We start from the raw sequence: 22,005 nt of genomic DNA, 5'->3' as shown, positions 1-22,005 counted from the left end.
TCCTCTTGATGTACCTCTCTGTATGCCTCATGCCTTGCGGTGCCTCACTGTGTTCCTCGTTGCTCTTGCTGTGCCTCTTTGCATCCCTCATTCATCCTGTTGAGTCTCTCTGTATCCCTGACTTCATTTGACAAGCTCTTCTATATCCCCAGTTTATTTTTTTCAGCCTCTTTTTAATTTTTGCTGATCTTGTCCTGCCTCCTTGTAACTTCTATTCCTGATGCTGTGCATCTGTGTATCCAACATTCCTAACATGTCTCTTTGTATAATCATTCCTCTTGCTGTGCCTTTGTATTACTCCCACCTTTTGGCATGCCTCTCTGTAGCAATCACTCCTCTTGTCATTATTCCTCTTGAGATGCCACTCTGTATCCTTCATTCGACCCTTTATCCACATTCTTCTTGACAAGCATCTCTGTGGTTCAAATTCTTCTGTATATACCTTGTTCTTCTTGCCACTCTGAATCTCTATCTTCTCTGCTTTCACCTCAAATGTATCTCTTTTCATCCATCCTGTTATTGTTCCCTCTCTTTCTAGTGATTTTATTCTTCTCCTATAACAGGTTTGTCGCTGTCTCCTTTGAAAATCTCTTGTTCCTTTCCTTTTCACTGCCACTGCTTTTGACCTCTTCTTTTCTCTCTCACCTCCCAGATTTCTTTTTCTCTGCACCCATAATATCTTTCTTCTTGTCCCTCCTTGCTCTTCTCTTTCCTCATGGTATTTGCTTTATCCTTTTTCCTCAGACTATGCCTTGCGACACTTTTCACAGCTCATGCGGTCCAGCTACATCTTTATGTTTCAGCTCCCGAAGCTGCCAGAGATCCTCATCTCTCTGGCCGATTTCAAGGTGAGCACCCTTCATCTGGACTTATGGATATTGATAGGAAAATGGTGCTAATTTTCAGTTTGCCCTATTGGTAAATTGACACTTCTGAAATAATCAAGACCAGCTCTCAGTGAAAGAATAAGCATATGATGTGTTTAGCCTTGTTTGGAATAAGAATCATAAACAATAAATATTAATTGAAGTGAAGTGAGCAATATGCACAACATACATTTACTGTCTAGAATTGGTTTACCCAACTCTCTCAAAGTCATAGGTGTGATGTGTTGTGGTGATCGTTATTAAAATTAGATGCTACATAAGTGTTCTTTTCCCATTTTGGTTATACTAAAGCTGAATAGAGCTAATGTGGTCTGTATAATTAGATAATGTTCTTATCATTGGTCTTTAAAATGAAAATATAACAGGGTGAAACTTGATGTCAGTGTTGTGGACTTTATTGCACTAGGAAGTGTGATGACTACATCCCATCGTGTTAACAAAAATAAATCACGTATTAGTCACCACCCCACAGTCACTCATTCCCTAAGACCAGAACAGTACATAAAAAAAACCCTCTCCCGGACACACCCCTACTGTCACTCCCTCACCATCTTCCCCTCTCTCCCACAATAATCCGCACTCGCATCCTCACATCAAATTCCCTCTAAAATACAGTCCACCCACTTTCTATGTAAATAACCCCTCCATATGTCAGCAATGCCGAACATCACTACGTGCCCATCTTTTAATCTGCTCTCACTCACAAGATGCTAGCATTTTCTACACTGGGGTCCCCGTCCTTTTCTCTAATCAGAGCTACTTATCTTCAATGAAAATCTTCTCGAGCTACTAATATTATTAGTGTTGTACTAATGACCAGATCAGACAAAATTCCATTAGTAGCCACCACATGCAAGATTTGACAGCAGTGATCACCTCCGTGCATCAGACAGTTTTGCCAACAGTAACGTTAAAAAAGTCTTGGTCAATTTGGAATGCCTCTACATGGGTAACAAATAACAGATATAGCTGCAATGCCCCTGGCACCAAGGTAATAATGTGATTAATAAGTTTCCCCAATGCTGCACAACTTATCACTCAAATATCATCGTTCTATATATTTTAACAATTTATAATTGTTTTTCAACCATTAGGTTATGAGGTCCCAAAATACACACATTTTTGTCTTGAATACATGCTTTTCAATGTTGGTATACATACATTAATTCAACCAAGCAAAAGCTTGTAATTTAGTAGGCTGGGGTGCACAGAGGAGACGTATTCATTGGTAGCTGGGGAGCTACCAGTAGCTCACGAGTTACCTGTTGGAGAAGACTGCTCTAATTTCTTCTCCAGTCACCAAGTCCTTCTACCCTCCTCACAATATCACCCCCGCTTGTACCCTCTTTCTCCTCTTATTCAGCCCTACCTACTGTAGACCCAACTTTATTCTCCCACATCCTTTATGCTGTTAAATTGTATTTGGCTAACCTCACTATACCTGCTGAATCACTGTCCAATAACATCCACAGCCCTCTCTAAACTTGGTATGAGAATCAGACTGCACTAGACGTGAACCACAGACCAGGCGAATCACTTCCCTCCCTCTGCAGTATAGATATTGATGAACTCCTAATTGACTATGACTCAGTTAACAAAAAACAAAATTAACAAAAATAAAGCAATGAAAAATTCCCTCAATACCACAAATATAGACTTAATGTCCTCTCTTGAACAATCTGCAAATGCCCACATACTGTCCCTCTTTAGCAGTAGAATTACATATCATCCATCCCAGGCTAAAGGGTAAAGCATAACACCCTGTGCAAAATAAAAACATCTAACACTCTTAAACCTCCTCATTGGATCCATCTCTAAAATTTCCCCTCCACAATTGTATATTAGAAGTAAAACACAATACTGCTATTGTTGATCTAATCTTAATACACATACTGCAAACGACAAGCCATAAAGCTAATGGTCCCTAAGGGATATTCAGTCATTCACATTGACAGATGCAGTAGAACAGATGGAAGCATAAATATCATGAAGAAACAAATACCATATTTTGATCACGTCAATAGAGTTAATTTCAACAGAGCAATTCCCAACCAGCGTGTTTCTGATCTGCCTCTCCCTGGGATACAACTCGCTCTTCGCAGAATAGGTTATAGAATTCATCACCATTAGAGAAATGCACTCAAACAACCTCTTTTTCAAGAGACTTCAACTCTCACTTGAATGACCATCCTGAATCTGCCGACTGGATTATCTCAAGCTTCATTGTACAGAACAATCACTGTGAAATCTGCACATCCCCACCCTGTAATAAGGGAGATATCCTGATTACAACAGATAAAGACCAAGTAAAATTAAACTCCACCTTCTGTAGTAGGGGATCTCTGTTATAGCCATAATCTAGTGAATAGTCCCGCCCATGTGCGTGGACCGCGGAGCAATCCAATATAATCTCTTATGTTGTCAAAAAATGCAAACCTGCACAGACACTTAAGAGATAATTTAAAGACAGATAATGCAGCCTATATCCACAGGCTACACTGTCCAGTACTTCAACTAGAAATTCCACCAAAAAAACCACAAACAGCACAGCCTGTCCAGCTTTCTCCACAGAGAAAGCTTTCCTTTACCAGCAAAAGCCTCTGGAATGATAGAGAGGAAGGAGTGGACAGACAGGCCCCATAGGCTGCCATTATATGGCTCAGAACAGGATACTGTGCCTTTAAGAGAACCTTCTAGAACGTTCTCAGTATCCCAGAATGCACAGCAGGTCCCTTTTACCTTCAGTTCTTTTTCCGGCTCCTACTAGCAGGACCCTTGAGCATTGAGCTCTCCCTTTTTAAGGGTTTATTAAGTGATTTTTCACTTTTTCAAGTGTTTGAGTGCTTTCATTTGAAGTACTTTGGTGCTTTCTTCCTGGTGTGTGTTTCTGAGCACTCTTTTATTTGTCAAAATGCCTGCTTTGTTTGACAAATGCCCAGAGTGTTCTAGGAAGAAGGCCAAGTCTGACCCACATGAGGTGTGCATCATCTGCCTTCCCCCATCTCATGTCCCAGAGGAGTGTGACTTTTGCCAGGGCTTCTCTTCCAGGACCCTGAGAGAGAGGTTGAAGATCAGGCTCCAAGGCCTGGAAGATAGAAGACTGAAGGCACAAGGTGGGTCTGGGCAGGCTTTATCTGCCCATGCTGAGGCCTCTGGGGGGCTCCCCAGGGGCAGGAAGACCAGCAAGCATTCCCATCCTCCGCCTGCGTCGATAGCGTCGACGACGGCGTCGAGAGGGATGACAGCAGTCTGTTCCCCGTCTCCTCAGGGCTCTGGGTCGAAGCAACGTCGACGTTCGACTTCGAGGGGACTGACCAGGCCGCCGTCGAGATCGCCGTCGACAGAGTCCTCGACGTCATCGGCGTCGTCGAGTCATTGACGTGGAGAGAGTTCGGTCCGGCGTCGGCGCTCGCCGTCGAGGCGACACCGCCGGTCGCCGTCGGCGAAGAGGATGAGGTCGGCGTCGAGGGAATCCTCGACGTCGAGGAAGACGTCGAAGACTCGCAGGCGTTCGAGGAGGAGACAGTCGACGTCAAGAGGAGACGTTCGACGTCAAGAGGACGACGGTCGCCGTCGCGGAGGAGACGTTCGACGTCGAGACGACGCCGCCGGTCGACTTCGACTCCTTGACGTCGAGACGGCGTTCTTCGACGCCAAGGAAGCGCAGAAGGAGTTCATGCGCCAGGGATTCCTCTGGGTCTGCTGGGGCGCGCCGGCGACTTTCGCCGATAGGAGACACGCCCTCTCCGTCGCCTCCACCTAAGAAGAAGAGGGAGTCACAGGGATCTGTGTACTCTGAGGTATATACTCCTCCTAAGCCGAGGTCGACTACCCCTCCTCCGCCCTTGCCCAAGGATCCTCCGCCGCGGACTCCCACTCCACCTCTGCTTCCACCACTGCCTCCTCCTCATTCCCAGCCTCTGCACCCTCCTTCTAAACCGCCTGTGGTTCCGCCGAGGACAGCTTCACTACCACGGTACCCAACGCCGCCTAAGGGGACTCCTCAGCCGAGGCGCCAGGTCAGGCCGCAGTCTCCTGCTCCTGTGAAACCTGTGGAGCGTCCGAAGCCGAGGAGATCGTGCTCTCGCTCCGGCCGGAGGGAGAGATCGCGGAGTCGGCATAGGTCGTCGACGAGATCCAGACGACGCCACAGGAGGCGCAGGTCCAGATCTCATACGGACTCTTCTAGGACCAGGGAATACTCGCCGACTTTGTCGGAATTCCCAGGGACGAGGGTGTCGCCGGTGGACGACATCGTCTCATTTCAAGATGTTCTACTGACGAAACACGTGTTGGCTGTGGCTGTATACATTTTTGATGGAAGGACGTTCATGGCTGTATGAATAAAATTGGATCAACACAACAATATTACAACCTGACGGTGGTGTGATAATTGAAGAGACTTTGCGCATATGGAATATAGAGACTCTCCTTGGTATAATTGATTACATTTCTGTACCTGGGAACTAGGATTGAAAAACATGTGTTGTATTTAAAAAAATATTTACTTTTTTGTGGTGCTCAGCGAGGAACAATTGTGAACTGTTTTCTTGGAATCTATTCTGAGTGTGTATGGAAGAAAGGTGACCTTCCATTCCTTGCTTGAAGCACACTGTAATACGTGAAAGTTGTACAAATAGCCATAATCTTGTTGTGCGCCTACCAATGCCTGGTCATCATCGCATATTCACTGAATGAGGGGATGTTGGTGTCAAATCAACTCATCAGCGTGGCTGCTGATGTATCTCTTCTGCTGGCGCATGGGTACTGCCATGGTGTCAACCAACGGCGCCACGCCTGGCTTTGCCTGACATCTCTCAAGCCAGAGGCTCAACAGCAAGTGGCCAACCTTCCTTTCTCAGGGGAGACCCTGTTTGGCAAGCATGCGGATGATGAGATGGCCCGCATGAAAGCGGAAGCCGAGACCCTGACGGCTGTCGGGTTGGAGAAGCCCAAGGAAAAGAAGACCTACCGCCCGTTCCAGAGACGGTTCAGGGCACAAGGCAGAGGGTGAGGGCAGGCTTCGGGACAGCAGCAACAACAGCAGCAGCAGTTCCGGAGGCCCTTACAGAAGCGTCAGATGGTCAGAGGCGGCCAACAGTCCTCAACGGCGAACAAAGGCCCAGCTGGGTCTAGGCCCTGAGCGGTTACTTCCCCTGCATCCGTTACCCACTCCGGTGGGGGGAAGCGTTAAATTTTTTCTGGCAGAGTGGAGAAAAATTACTCAGGACAAGTGGGTGCTGAATATTGTTTGCAATGGATACAGTCTTCGGTTCACCAGCCTGCCTCCAGCAATTCCACCGGTCAGCTCGCAGTTTCAGGTGCGCAAACTCCAGGCGGAGGCCGATACCCTGTTAAGGAAAAGGGCGATAGAAGACGTACCTCTGTCTCAAAGGGGAAGAGGTCTGTACTCATGGTTCTTTCTGGTTCGCAAGAAGGACAAGAACGAGTTCAGGCCCATTCTGGATTTGCGACAAGCAAACAAGTGGATTCGCAGAGAGAAATTTTGCATGCTGTCGTTGCATCAGATTTATCCTCAGCTGCAACAGGGAGACTGGCTATGTGCTATAGACCTACAGGATGCGTACTTCCATGTGCCCATTGCACACAAACACAGGAAGTTCCTGCGATTCCAAGTTGGCGCCAATCATTATCAGTACACATTACTGCCATTCGGGCTGAAGTCTGTGCCCAGGACATTCTCAAAGTACATGGCAGTGGTAGCTGAGAGACAAACACCTGAGGAAGAACAAGGTGTTTGTCTACCCGTACCTGGACGATTGGTTGATCAAGGCCTCATCCTTCTCGGAAGCTCAAGCGCACTTCCAGAAGGCGTGCGTTCTCTTGAACAGGCTGGGCTTGCACATCAACATGTCCAAGTCTGTCCCGACTCCGGTCCAGTGCATTCAGTACTTGGGAGCCTCCATCAATACGCTGTCAGCAAGCGTGTCTCCTTCGGAGGAGAGACGATTATCACTCCTTCAGAAGGCTCAAGCTCTTATGACCGCTCCATCTACAACTGTGAGGACGGTGTCTTCTCTAATGGGGTCGATGGCCTCTTGTATCTTCCTCACGCCACACGCATGGCTGCACATGAGACCATTGCAGGAGTGCTTGGAGGATCAGTGGGATCAGAGGAAGGGGTCTTGGGACGACAAGATACGACTGTCTCTGCATGCTCTTCAGTCTCTGAAGTGGTGGTGTTCAGCGGAGAATCTCCTCAGAGGGATTCCCTTCCACAAGGACATTCCCACACAGACTATCCTGATGGATGCGTCTCTCCACGTCTGGGGGGCGCACTCCGGAGACTTACGGATACAAGGAACGTGGTCCCCGACGGAGTCCACGTATCATAACAATTTCCTGGAACTCAGAGCTGTTCATTTGGCACTGAAGGCCTTCCATCCTTCCTTCCCGACAACTCTCTGCTTGTTCAGACGGACAATACGACCACGATGTATTACCTCAACAAGCAGGGGGGCTCGAGATCACGCACTCTGTCACAGGAGGCGTAGGCGATCTAGCCAGAGGACTGACGATAACGGCTACCCATCTGCCAGGTGTGCAGAATGTTCAGGCGGACGCACTGAGCAGACTGATTCAGGAAAACCACGAATGGGTCATAAATGACAAAGTACTAGGAGAAGTCTTCGCAAGGTGGGGGACTCCAGACGTAGATCTGTTCGCCACCGCCAAAAACAGCAAATGCCGAGACTTCGCCTCCAGGTACTACCAGCAGGGGACGTTGGGGAATGCGCTATGGATCAACTGGTCAAACAGATTTCTGTACGCTTTCCCACCCATTCCCCTGATTCCGGCGGTGCTCATCAAGCTGTCCCAGTCCAGGGCGCGGATGATCCTGATTGCCCCGGAATGGCACAGGCAGTGGTGGTTCACAGACCTGCTTCACCGGTCTCTCCTTCCTCACATACGGCTGCCGTGCCGGCCGGACCTTCTCACGAAGTTCGGGGGGCAGATGGTGCACCCCAACCTCTCGTCTTTGAGTTTGGCGGCATGGCTCCTGAGATAGTGCAGTATGGCCATTTGAATATACCAGAAGATTGTATGGACATCCTGAAGGAGGCTAAGCGACATTCCACTAGGACTTCCTATGCTTACAAGTGGAAAAGATTCTGCATCTGGTGCAAGTCCAAGAAATATGATCCAACGACGTGTAAGGAAGATGTCATCCTTCCGTATCTTCTACAATTGGCACAGTCTGGCCTTAATGTCCATTCCATTAAGGTTCATCTCGCTGCGCTGACTGCATACTGGAAATTCCCTTCACAGACTTTCTTTTTCCAGGTCCCTGTGATCAAGGATTTTTTGGAAGGCTTGAAGAAAGTGTTCCCTCCTGTCCAGATTCCCTCGCCTTCATGGGAATTGAATGTGGTGCTGTCCAGATTGAGGAAGGAGCCTTTTGAACCTATTCATAAGGCTTCATTGCAGCACCTGTCCTGGAAGGCGGCGTTCCTCGTGGCCATTACATCGTCCCGCAGGGTGAGTGAAATTCAGGCGTTGTGTTGCCAAGAACCTTATACTGTATTTCATGCTGCTAAGGTTGTTAAGCGTACTCACCCTAAATTTCTTCCAAAGGTTATCTCGGATTTCCATGTTAACCAGACAATAACGTTACCTACGTTTTTTCAGAATCCGTCGTCTCCAGCGGAAAGGTCTCTGCATTCCCTGGATGTTAGGAGGGTGTTGAAATTTTATCTAAATAAAACCAAAGATATTCGTAGGTCGGACCAATTGTTTATCAATTATGGATCAGTCAGGACCGGTCTTGCTACCTGGAAACAGTCCATCTCGAGGTGGATTGTGTCCTGTATACAGTTGTGTTACCAGAAGGCTAATAAGACCTTAGGGGGTAAACCTAAGGCTCATTCCACCAGGGGCAAAGCTGCCACGACTGCTTTGCTTCGTATTGTTCCAATTGCGGCAATCTGCAAGGCTGCCACTTGGAAGTCGGTCCATACGTTTGCTAAGCATTACTGTCTGGACACTGATGCCAGGACAGACGCTCAGGTTGGGCAGGCTTCGCTGCGAAATCTGTTTGCACAGTAGTGGTGTTATTTCTCTTCTCTCCACCGCCGCTTTGGTGTGGGGATGGGCTTGCCATTCTATTCACTAGATTATGACTTTACACAGAGATCCCCTACTACAGAAGGAGTAGTTTCTGTCCTGTAACTCCAGATCTGTAGTAGGGGTATCTCTGTTATAGTCATAAGCGCCCGCCCTCCTCCCCGGTGGAGAAAGATATTCATGTAAGGAATGCTACAGGTCTGGCGTGTTACGCCTTCAAAATGAACTGAAAGTAAAAGGGACCTGCTGTGCATTCTGGGATACTGAGAACGTTCTGGAAGGTTCTCTTAAAGGCACAGTATCCTGTTCTGAGCCACATAATGGCAGCCTATGGGGCTTGTCTGTCCACTCCTTCCTCTCCATCATTCCAGAGGCTTTTGCTGGTAAAGGAAAGCTTTCTCTGTGGAGAAAGCTGGACAGGCTGTGCTGTTTGTGGATTTTTTGGTGGAATTTCTAGTTGAAGTACTGGACAGTGTAGCCTGTGGATATAGGCTACATTATCTGTCTTTAAATTCTCTCTTAAGTGTATGTGCAGGTTTGCATTTTTTGACAATTTAAGAGATTATTTTTGATTGCTCCGGGGTCCACGCACATGGGCGGGACTATTCACTAGATTATGACTATAACAGAGATACCCCTACTACAAAACTGGAGTTACAGGACAGAAACTACTCCTTACCTTTTGACTAGTGTGATCACTCTCTCATTTTTTCTCAATCAACCCAGGCTTTCTACTTTTCCAGAAACCAACCAAAGGGACCTAACATGTGTGTGAGAGATCTTAGGAACTTACACGAGGATCTACTAGCCTCAGTGGTCGGACAGGAATTCCAACAGGTCTCTTGCCTTACTGACACAATCGACCTCCTCAATCGATAAAAGGAGTCTATGACAGACATCATAGGTTTGCTAGCTCCAGAAATTATGAGAAGACAAAAAAACAAAGCATCAATATCATGGTTCTCTAAAGAACTAAATAAATAAATATTATAACTCTCTCTCACAGAAAGAAGACCGCGACAAAATGCATCATTTTTTCCCTGGCTAATCTGAGATTAGAAAGAAGAATTTACAAACTCCACATCTTCAAAGCTAAATCCAAGTTCATCAAAAGAGAGCCTGACTGTAGAGGGAACTGCCATAGAAAGTTCTTTGGAATAGTAAGGAACGCCACGATCCCTCCTAATCAGACAATTACTGATGCCTCCAAAGTTTGATCATATCTCAGCACTCTCCCAAGACAAAATTAAAAAGATAGAACTCTCCCTGGTCAAATCGCATAATACCCAATCCAACTCTGCCCAAACAAAAATTCTGAAAAGGAGTGGTCCGCCTTCCAAGGAATTGACATCTGAGATCTGACAAGCAGCTGCAAAACTAAACCGACTTCTGAACCATGGTAACCTATTCCCTCTTCTGTCCTGAAAGGTATAAAGTGTTTGATGAAGCCAATCGGAAGATCATGAACCCCTTCATAAACCAATAGATCGTCATGGAACCTCTCAAAGTTGGGTACTTTTCTCTGTTTTCAAAAAGGCAATGAGCTGACCTTAAGGACTTAACTTCCATCCTTTAACTGAAAGTTCTAGAATCATGTGTGGAATCACAATTCAGCAGTTCTTAAACTCATTGAACTCCTTGGCAAGCTTCAGTCGATGTTCATACGTAGATGCAGAACAAAAACACCCCCTGTGAACATAATCAGTGACATGCCCTACATCCTAGATGAATTATGATACTGCTTTCCAGTCCTCCTGGATTTGTCTGCTGCCTTCAGACAGAAAAGCACCACTCCCTTCTCTTCTAACATCTAAAACGATAGGATGGCCATCAGTGCTGTGGATCATAATGTGTTCTCGTCCTTCTGTACAAGGATTCTACTGACATCACTCTTTGCGCCATCAACATGCTCATTATGTCAGCGGACATTGCGTTTAATGTCTTCCGTTCTTGTGTTTTGCTTCAGTGGACACTGCTCTTTGTGTCTGCTGACATCACTCTCATTGTCAGTCGGCTCCACGCATTGCTTCTGTCTGTTGACATTACTTTCTAAATGCAGCCATCGACTTTCAGCATCTGCTAGCATTTTGTTTTGTGTCGGCTGGCATTGGTCTTGGATTTTTACTGCCATTGCTTTTTGTGTCTACTGCTTTGCTGTATGTGTCTGCCAGCATCACTTTTTGGGTGTGCCTGCGTTGCTCTTTGCCTGTGCTGGCATCGCTTTTCTGATGTGCTAGCATCGCTTATTGATCCTGCCAGCAGTTTTTTGCATCTACTGGTAAAGGTCAATGTCTTCAGGCAACTCTTTTTGTGTCTCCTGGCATCACTCTGTGCATTTACTGGCATCATTGTATATGTCTGCTGGCATCCTCTGTTTACGTCCTAACGTTGCTCCGTGTGTGCGTGCCAGCAAAATTCTTTGACTGTTTCAGCTATGTTTCATGTCTCAACCACCATAACTTTTTGTGTAACCCAGGACCTTTTTTTGCATCAGCCAGCAACAGTTTTTGGGTTGGCCAGCATTGCTTGTTGAGTTGACGGGCATCACGTTTTAATGCTAGCATGCATTACTTTTTGTGTTCGTCAGCATTACCCGTTACGTCGGCCAGCATTGCTTATTGTGTTGGTTGGCACTGCCTAGTTCATTGTCCTGCATGGCTCATTTCCATGACTGGGATCGCTCGTTTTAGTGGGCAGCGTTGTTACGTTATGAAATATTTCGAAAACTCGAATTATTGCCAATATAGTGCCCTCTTTACGCTACAGAAATAGCATAATCCAATAACCTTCAGTACATTTGACTCTTCCAATATGGAAAATACAACGATTTAAGGCATGTCAGAAGATGCAATAGTCAACAAAAATTTGTATCTAAAGGGGAGGAAAGTTCCATAGTAGCATGGCCTGCACAGAGAAGACTAGTGCTCTGCAGTAGGCCTCTCTGAATTTCAGGACAAAGGCATAACATAACATAGTTAAAGCAAGTCGTCCTCTTGGTCTGTAAGGCTCAAATTCTCTATTGAGAAAAGGGAAAAGATCAATTAGTTTATTATGCAAACAGCAGAGCACTTTAAGTGAATCTCTCTTCTCCTCAACCACCCTGTGCAGCGAATGATTCACTAGGGGGCATGATACCTAGGCAACCAATGGTCAAAGTACATCCTGCAAGTTTATGAACACTGGAGACTATGTAGCAGAGGTGAACGTACACTGAAATCTAAACTATTTGCATAGTCCACAATGCAACTGCTGTCATTGCCTGGGCGCTATACTCTGTGTGTGAGGAATTCTAAGTTATTTTTCACTTTTGCAAATGCCTAAATCACCAAGGGCCATAATGTAGAGCAGCACTTCATCCACTATAATGACGATCTTAGTAGCTTTCATCCTAAAGTACGTGCTACTCAAACATTTGTCAGTAGCCAAAAGACTTACAGCAAGTTTGTTAATCTGTGACATGGATAAGGTCTAAAGCTCCATCGTGAGTTTAAGATCATCCATATAATTATGAAATTGAATGGCAAGCAAGCGAATCAGTTTGACGAGTGGAAGGAACTCCATACTGAAGACAGATGCGTGCGACAAGGCAGAACCCCGTAGAACCACAAGTCCAAAAAAGGTACAATTTATATTTGTGCGCAGTCACACAGAAAATACTATTCAGGGCAAGGCAGTGCCCTAGAACCCCAGATCGTGGAACCTTTACGGGAGAAATGCAACGCTAGGGAAAGCTGTAGATAGATCCAGCTAAAATCAGCAATCCAAAACCATTGCGATCCGTTTTTTGTTCTTAAGTTCTATAACATTGTTGGAACAACAGATTCTATTGGTCTGCTTTTTGCACCTGCCAGTATCCCACTTTGCATTTGTTGGCATCGTCCTTTATGTCTATGTGCATGCCCTCTGCAGGATTGGCCACCCGAAAGTCCCTCTCTGTAAAAAACATTTTCTTTGACCCTCCTATAGACCACCCAAGCCAGCCCAAAATTCCAGCCAAGAAGTTAATAATGTAAATGTTCTGTTTATTGGTGGGTTGTGTTTTATTTACCAGTCTCTACTGATATGTGGCTGATACTCTCTCCCATGTTTCATATACCCCTTTACCCTCCCCGGCTAACAACCGCTCCGCCCTCCCCGTCTGATGTACTCTTCCACTCATCTCTTCTGACACTCCTATCTCTTTCGCTTTTGAATATCTACAGCCACCCTGGTCTTCCCCCTACCTCCTTGCTTTCCCTTACAGATATGTATTTCAGTCCTTTGCTGCTGATCCTCTACCATCTACCCTCCAGTTTTGGTACCCCACGTATCCCTTCTCTGATACACCCCTCCTCCTCTTCTGGTGCCAACCCCTCCCTAATATCCTGTATTTTGTCCAGTAGATGTTGAAGAGGGCCATGACGAATGCGAAGAGTGGAATCCAGAACCCCCAGCGACGTCTGACTGAAGAAGAGGTGGAGGCCTTTCTGTACAGTATGTCCCAGCCAGGGGGGCTCACTGGACCCCTGAACTACTATCGAAACGTGATGAGGTACCAGAAGCTTAGATCTCCACATACAGGGAAACCTGATCATGTCATGTATGAGTCCCCTATACCCTCACAAATGGATAACACAGGAAGGGAATAGCGTGTTGTGTGTTTTAGCATCAATTCATTGATAATTTAGCAAGGGCCACATTTGCTCAAGCACCCAATAATGAGTTCCAAGAAAATGTTTCACTACCATTGTCAATGAACTAATGTATCCTTCCCTGGAATCTGTGTTTGACCTTGTAGTCGCATGTTCAACTCTTCAGAGGGTCCACTTAATCACCTTTGCCTCACGGGCAGTGAGACGTAAGAAACAATAACGCCGATCAGTGTTCTTTATTTGCCTTTGCCTAAAAACAGCCAGCTGAGCGATCGGAAACACGTGAGCACATGTCCAGCACCAAAAAAAACAGTCCAATGTTTTGTAGTGAAGGTTAACCATGTCGTAACAGTTTATTTTCATTGTGTTTGTGTTATTTTTAGACACGTTAAAATAATTTCAAAGTAGACATACAAAATTCAAATGGTATTTTTGTTATATCAGGTAGAATTATTTACAAAGGACACCCATTTTCTCTAGTTGTTTTGACTTTGAAGAGCTTCAGCCATGAAAAGTTTACCAAGGCTCTGCGCAGTAAACTCCTTGACATTGCGGCAGTAGGTGTTAATTTGTCCGGCAATGAGCAGCGAGTCCATCCGAGGAGGGGGCAGCGGAGGCTTGAACAGTTTAGTCATGTCTTCCTCTGGCAAGAGTGGCTCTCCCCGAGTCACACGCTGGATGTTTTCTTGCTGACGTCTTTGCTGATACTGATGCTTCTGCTGCTGCTGTTTGCTGGAGTTCCTCAAATAGGTGTTAGACTTGACTATGTCCTGGCTCATTTCATCCACTCTATCCATCAGCAGTTGCAGGCTTTTCTCCAGGTGATTACTGCTGGCCAGATTCAATAGCTCATGTTTGTCAGATACAGGTGATTTCTGCTCCAGATCCCACAGTAGCACATTATTCAGATGTGAATTCTTAATTATAATTGGAACTTCTTCAAACATGTGCTCAAATGCAATATTTGCCTTTTTCAAACTTTCAGCAGAAAAGTCCTGCTCTTTGCAAATTTCCATCAGTTTAGGAGCCAATCGAAAAGCTTTCAGAGAAAGAGATCCTTGTGAAGTCTTGATGGGATCATAAATAAGGACGACAGACTCCTCTATTGCATGCTGGTAGCTGAACTGGGAGTCCAGGAGCGCGCGGCTGACGAAGAAGCCGTAGTACGTGGACTGGTACCAGCCGACGTGAAGATGGTCTATGTTCACGTGGCGCAGACTCCGCATCATTTCCATCTGGTACTGAACTTCATCAAAGTCTGCATCATCTTCGGTGTGTTGAGGGAACGGAAAACAATTCGTGATTTCAAGTCGGTCTTCTACCACAAGCCCCAGCAGCACACCCTGGTTCACCTCACTGCCTTGCCCTTCTTCTTGGTAATGTTTAATAATTTTCAGAAAAACCAGCCCGTCGATCTGCACGTGCTTCACAGCACTATCCAGGGACCCAGCAATTGCGACAGTGGTGGGCAGCAAGGGGGTGCCGGCAGCTGGAATACTGACAGCGGTGGAGATGGCGCCAGAGACTGGTGCTGGGCGAGTCGCCATGTCTCAGAGATGCAGCAAGGAAAAGCCAACCAAAGCACATTTCTTGCTTTCTCACCCTGTGCTGCAGACATTGGGCGATGTTGCTCCTGCCTCAGATCTGTTCAATTTAAATTTTATTGATTTAGACCTCTTCAGAGATCTACAGTTAAGAAGAATACTTAACAAACCAAATACATGATTTTACTGGTCTGTTTATTTAATGACCCCCTGTAAGAGTTCATGTAGTCATTGAACTGAAAATAAAGCATTAGTGTGCAGATTTCTGAGGGGCTGAGACACATAAAAATCTGTCCAGGTTTGATGCATGTTCAAGCGTGTAAGATCTTTGTATACAAATATGCACACACCCCACCCCACCGATACTTATGAGTACTGGTCATTGACCTTACTGACGGGTGTAATTATTATTTCAACTGAATACGCGGTTTGATAGTTGGGTAGGTTATAAAGCGCTCCAAAGCAAGTCTAACTGCAATTTTACTTTTTGATACACTCACTCGAAAGTACCTAAATACTCTACCTGGACTGGTCCTCTCAAGATAGTATTTGTCTGGTTCTATCAAGGTTAACCCATGCTAACCAGGGATCTGAACAAATGTCCGAATTTGAGAAGCTAAAAACAGTTTACCAGATTGAAGATGATATGATGCAAAAAGCTGTCCAGACTTTATGTGCTAGGATAAAGGAACGCGGTCAAGTTGGAGAAACTAGGCACAGAAACCTGCGCAGCCTTTACAAACTAGGATGCAGAAACCAGTTCAAGCTTTAGAACCTGTAACACTGAAACCTGTCCAAGCCTAGGACAAAGTGAGCAAATACATTTAGACCTGAGATAATAGTACATAGGGGCTTTTCCTGACTTCAGGTTCTAGTATACAGTAATTGTCCAGATTTGACATGCAGGATACCTGAACCTGTCTAAGGTTGACATGTTCGGACGCATTAACTTTTTCAGACTGAGAAGCTTGGACACTAGATTTTGTTCAGGTGTTGTTCCTCCCTTATTCCATATCCCATGCATAGTGTCTGATGCTTTGTGGGCGCAGAGTAAAATAGCGTGAGAATGTTGCATCCACATCCCATGGGGAATGACTATACTTGACTTCTGGTTTACTGTAATCTGATCACTGATGGTATTTACTTTGCAGTTCCTTCCCTGTGAAGATCCAGGATGTGCTGGTGCCCACAATGGTGATTTGGGGTGAACGAGACCAGTTCCTGGAGGCAGGCATGATCCAATGCATGAGGCAGTACGTGCAACAACGCTTCAGGGTGGAGATGATTCCAGAAGCCGGACACTGGGTGCAGCAGGACCAGCCTGAAGTTGTCAACCGCCTGATGAACTCTTTTCTGATTGAGAAGTGAAGCTGCCTTTTGCTGCAAGTGTTTCCTTTGTGTGCAGTATGCCTGCACCTAGGGTAGGCAAGACAGCAGACTCTTTTCAGAGTCAGACGGCGATCCCAATATTCTATCAGGCTCAAGAGATTTGAATTACAGTGGTATTAGAGTAAGACCACATTGGTCCTTCTGGACTTCCCAATGTTTTTTTTTCTTGTCATGGGATATTGCACAGGATCTTTGGTGGATGTGGCACTTTTGTCCAATAGATAATAACTTTTAGTTTAATTTGCGTAATTTTTGGAAATTCATGTAATGCTTGTTATACAAAATTCCTGAAATTAGACACACACACGATGTTGTATAGTTAGATGCCATTTGTGGTAAAAGTCTAGGGCAGGCGCTCAGAAATAGATCGAACAGCCATAGTGTAAGCAACTGTGTCTTGTGCCTCTTGTTGTTTTCAGACTCTTTTTCTTTACTGCAGAATGCAAAGAGGACACAGTTCATGCTAAACTACAGTGCAAAAAGAGGAATTTGCATTTTGCATAATTTCATGTAATTTCACATAATTACGTAAAAGCAAATTACACCATTTCCACACACCCCTAGTACATAAACCTTTAGGAATGTTTCTGTGCATTACAAATTACGGGTATGTCTATTCCTTGTTTTTTATTAGAGTTTGTACATGCTTGAAACAATTGCCTAAAGGCTGGAGAAAATTTGTGAATATACATTAGTCATCTCAACCTCATTGATAAGTGCTATAAGTAGCAACACTAGTCAATAATTTGGTCTGAATCATTCTTTTTGCTATGTTCCTGCCTTTTGTGGTTATCCAGCATCATGGGGTTCACCTTCCCCACTTTACATGAAGAGAGCCCCACACAAGTGAATTCCTGCTTAGGAGCTCTGACCGCCTCTGTGTTATCTGTCTTGATGCCATGAATAGATGTTTGTTGATTGTGCTGCCCTATAACGTTTTAAAATGCATTGTTTTCTCTTGATTCTTAAAACAAATGATAAATCAGCACTTTTTCACCCATCTTCTCTCTCTCTCATGCCAGAAGCCTGAGTACAGGCTTCCGGCAGTAGGTGGGCCGAGGCCACATAGTCTATAGTAGATGGGTTTCCTCTACTTTCATATTTGTTCTCAAGGCCTCCGAGTGAATGAGTGACCTCCTGCTGTCCGGAGATGGCACCTGTGTCTCTTGGTGGAGAGCATATGAGGGGCAACAGTTGGCGCTGTTTGGATTAGTTGTACTAGCCACCACAGTGCAGCCCCAGGCAGGATCTGGGAACCCATTTCCCTTCAAGAGTAATGCCTGTGCCCCAAACAGGATCCTGTCGGCCTGCAAGTATGCAGAAATCTTGTTCAAAGGGCTGCAGGGTGCATTCCTTGTTGTACTTTCTAGCTATGCCTCTATCAGCATATGTACTGTATATTTTAGCTTTTTGCCTGTTGTAAGTAGACAGACTTGTTAGGTGTCATTTCTAGCATGTTGTACTTTCTTATAGTGTTGGCATTTAAAAGAAAAAACACAAGGTTTCCTTGTTAAGCATTTCATTGCATTCTATTCTCTCTCTTTGATCGAGATCACTAAATTACCTCACCCCACGTGATGTTACAGGATGAGGGCTCTGACCACGAAACCATGAAAGAGGCCACATGCGTGCGGCGGTAATTTTTGCGCTGTGCGGCTTTTTTCGAAATACCGCGTTACATGACGAGCTGAGCTCGTCATGAGCATGCGAGTGGCGCAACTCATGACGAGCTCAGCTCGTCATGAGCATGGAAGGGGTTAATGTATCTAGGTGAGTTTAGGCGCCTGTGTACGAGATGAGTGTGTTCCCTAAAAAGGGTCATTTCAAATCTCAGTGATGCCGACCCAGCCTCTCATTTGTCTAGTTGATGAAATGAGGCCCACTGGGTTTGTTATCATATCCCTTTGAGTCTTGGTTGATTTAACACTGACTGAATAATCATTAAAAAGTACTGCAGATTAGAAGGGAAGTGCAATATATTTGACTGAATTTCAAGAAAGAAAAAGATGCTGGAAATAAAAAAAAAAACTTCCCTGACTCAGTTGACACAGAATCATACTTTAGAAACATAAATGTGGTCAGGAGAAGCTTACCCAGTAGCTGCCGCAACCAGACCTGGGTAGTGAGGCAGGGTGGGAAGGAGGCAGGAGACTGAGGGGCCAAAAAAAGGGAAACTAAACAAACAAAAAAACACTTACCTTTTGAACGGCCACTGCATCTCCATCGTCCTCCGTCCCTCCGACATCTTCCTACATTCCCAGTCAGCAGCAGGAAGCCCCCGCCTTCCCAGCCTCCCCATAGCCAATCACAACGCTGTAATGTAGCGTTGGGATTGGCCTGAGCGCCGTGGATCGCGCTTAGACGGGAACTGGGAGGGTTTGCATGTTCTTCACCAGGGTGTGTAATGCAGCCTAGTGGGGTACATGCAAAGGTCGCAGGACTGCTTATGGCGACCCAAGAGGGCCAAGCAGTCCTAAGCACTTCAGGAGTGAAAACCACTCCTCTCCCTACTCCGTCAACTCCGCCCAAGAGCCACCGACGTATCTAGCAAAAATAAAATGATAATAACAATAGTTATTATTTTATTTTTCCTTTTTTTCAGTGGGGCGACGCTTTTGAACCTTAGCGGAGGAGCCGCACCTGAGCTTAACAAAAGACTAATTATTGGAACGCTATTTTCTCTCTCTGCTCATCATCCAGCTGGGTCTGTTTTGAACAAAGCAGCTGAGAAATGACAACTACGAGAGCGTCTTAAAAACTATAGTGATAAGCATTCTGGAAGCGCTGTCCAAATACAATCCAAAAGGCATCTACATATGCCTAAAAATCATGCCAGCACATTTAGTCACTTGAATGTGATGTGTAGGTTTTCAAATGCTCCTGGTCAGACTTGCAGGCCATAGTCGACTTTGAAATTCTGCAAATTCAATTCACCACTCCCATGGTCTGGTGTATTCTGTTTTGTGCACTCTCATAACCTTATTGTTTTTTTAAGGGACACATACTATCTGTTTTTATTGATTTTAAAAAGCTTATCCTCTAATATGGATCATAGCATGTTTAATTATTTTTGACAATCGCTGCCGGTTCTGCGCCATGTACGTAAAAGTTGGTCAGTGCAAAGCTTTTAAGAACTTGTGCCTGATTTAGAGCTGAAACCTCGCTATTTTAGCTGACGAGTCTTTCCTTTGAAATTTATAGTCCAGTACATTTTATATTTTTTTGAACTGTTAACAAAAAGCGTATAATACCAACTGAACGATATATAAAGATTTATTGATCATAAATGTATCTATGTGTTTTTCTGAATTTTTCTATTAACACAGAAATTATGTAAAGTGACATGTTTTTGGTATTCTAGTATATATTGTCATTATGAAACAAATATGTCTTTAAAAACCTGGTTAACCATTTTTATGGTCCAAGTTTTTCTATTTTGGGGTAGAAAATCGAGAATTTTCAAACCAAGCACATACAGGTACATAATAAAGACATTTATTTGGGCAAGTCTACGTATGCCTATGCCATTATCTCATATAAGAACTGACTTGCTGTACTGGTCATTTTTCGCACTACAATATTAACAGCGTAATCAGTTAAACAGTTCTGTCAAAAATCCTATGTACTATAAATTCGAAGCAATTAGTTAAACGAGCATTAGCAAAGTCAATAGGTCTCGTCAATGAAAGAGCCAATGTCGTTTAGCCATGTTGCAGAGCAGCGTGGTTGTTGTGCAGCATCGCTAAATGTTAGGGAAAAAAGCACTATAACGTCAATGGTTTTTTCCTTCTTATTGTAGGTGGGCAACATAGCGCTTTTTTACTCTTCCATTGTCTGTTACCTACCACCATCCCTCCTGTTGTCTATGACGTGGCCCGTGCTGGGCAACACGGACAACGGGGGTGGGAGGGAAAAAGCAGCAGGGAAGAGGCAACACGGACAACAAGGAAGAAGAAAGAAAAATAGCACCTGAATCACAGCATGATCAACAGAATTTGAATTTGAATTTAAAAACATTTCTATAGCGCGCTTTTACCACGCGGTTTCTTGGCGCTTTTGGATTGCAGAGAGGCCAACAGGGGCAGAAGGGGTCTAGGCATTGTAAGCTCGGAAGAATAGCAGAGTTTTTAGACCTTTCCGGAACTCAGTGTAGGAGGGTGTCCCACGGAGTTCCGTCGGGAGAGAGTTCCAGAACGCAGGAGCGAGAACTGCGAATTTTGTTCCGCCTGCCTTTTTCTTTCTGAAACGGGGGGTAGCTAACAAGGCCTGATGAGAGGAACGGAGCTCTCTGCCCGGCATGTAGGGCTTGATGGCGGAGCAGATGAACTCCGGAGCGGTGCCCATTTTGGCCTGAAAGGTGGTGCAGCCAAGCTTGAACAAGGCTCGTTCTTTCACCGGCAGCCAGTGCAGGGCCTGCAGCAAAGGAGTAGCGCGGTGGAATTTAGGCAGGCCATGAATCAGGCGGGCGGCCTGGTTCTGCACTAGCTGCAGGCGGCGAATGGCATAGGCTGGGGCGCCATTATAGATGATGTTGCCGTAATCAAGGCGCGAGAGCACCATAGCCATCACTATGATTTTGAGAGCGGGTAGGGAGAAGAAGCGGGAGATCTTCCTAATGGTTCTGAGGGAGAAAAAACTGGAGGAAACAACGGAATTAACCTGTGAATGGACGGAAAGTGAGGAATTAAAAAAAATACCAAGGGTTTTGACCTTAGGGACGGGCATGGGGGGAACACCAAGTGAGGGAGGCCAGTGGGAGGGGGACCAGGGACTGCAACCACCTCCGGTCAGGACTAGTTCCGTCTTGTCCGGATTGAGTTTGAGGTGGTTGCAGTTCATCCAATCTTGGATGACCAGCATGACGGATTGGACGTTCAGAGATGAGGAGGAAGAATGGGAGAGGTTAAAAATTAGCTGGAGGTCATCGGCGTAATTAAACACCGTGACCTCAAGCTGCTGTAACAGAAAAATAAGGGGGTAGATGTATAAATTAAACAGGAGGGGAGAAAGTGAGGAACCTTGGGGGACTCCACATACGACCCTACGAGGGGCAGCAGTGAAACCAGCTAGGTGAACCGCCTGAGCCCTGTCACTCAGGAAGGACTCAAGCCAGGCGAGGGCCAGGCCCTCAATGCCCGCCGCCCCGACACGGGTGAGGAGGATGGAATGGTCCACCGTGTCAAAAGCGGCGGACAGATCTAAAAGGATGAGGGCCTGTGGACGGTTGGTATCAATGCCCTCGCGTAGGCAGTCCATCACTGAGGTCACCACCTTCTCCGTAGAGTGGAGGGGGCGAAAACCCGCCTGCCGGGTGGAGAGGTAGTGGTTGGCTTCCACGTAGGTGCTCAGGGTGCTGGTGACATGGGTTTCTAGAACCTTGCGCAAGTAGGGCAGAAGGGAGATAGGACGGTAATTAGAGGGGGATGACGGGTCAGCACCGGGCTTTTTAAGGATGGGGATAACAGCCGC

General features: G+C 45.6%; 1 protein-coding gene and 1 pseudogene across 1 annotated transcript in view; one reads left to right on the top strand and one right to left on the bottom strand.

Moving 5' to 3' along the window:
- The window catches only part of EPHX3 (epoxide hydrolase 3), a 155,906-nt gene extending 136,083 nt beyond the window's left edge, over positions 1-19,823 (top strand). The window contains exons 6-9 of the mRNA XM_078681669.1: positions 745-848; positions 13,355-13,503; positions 16,299-18,164; positions 18,291-19,823. Coding sequence (XP_078537795.1) covers positions 745-848; positions 13,355-13,503; positions 16,299-16,515 — 470 coding nt within the window. The 3' untranslated portion in view covers positions 16,516-18,164; positions 18,291-19,823. The remainder of the gene's footprint in view (positions 1-744; positions 849-13,354; positions 13,504-16,298; positions 18,165-18,290) is intronic.
- On the bottom strand, positions 14,068-15,165 carry LOC144823295 (eukaryotic translation initiation factor 3 subunit H pseudogene; annotated as a pseudogene).
- Positions 19,824-22,005: the final 2,182 nt, after the last annotated feature.

This window comes from Lissotriton helveticus, chromosome 1_1, assembly GCF_964261635.1.
Source record: "Lissotriton helveticus chromosome 1_1, aLisHel1.1, whole genome shotgun sequence".
NCBI classification, from domain to species: Eukaryota; Metazoa; Chordata; class Amphibia; order Caudata; family Salamandridae; genus Lissotriton; species Lissotriton helveticus.
Note: the sequence above shows the minus strand (reverse complement) of the source record. Positions and strands in the feature narration are given on the sequence as shown.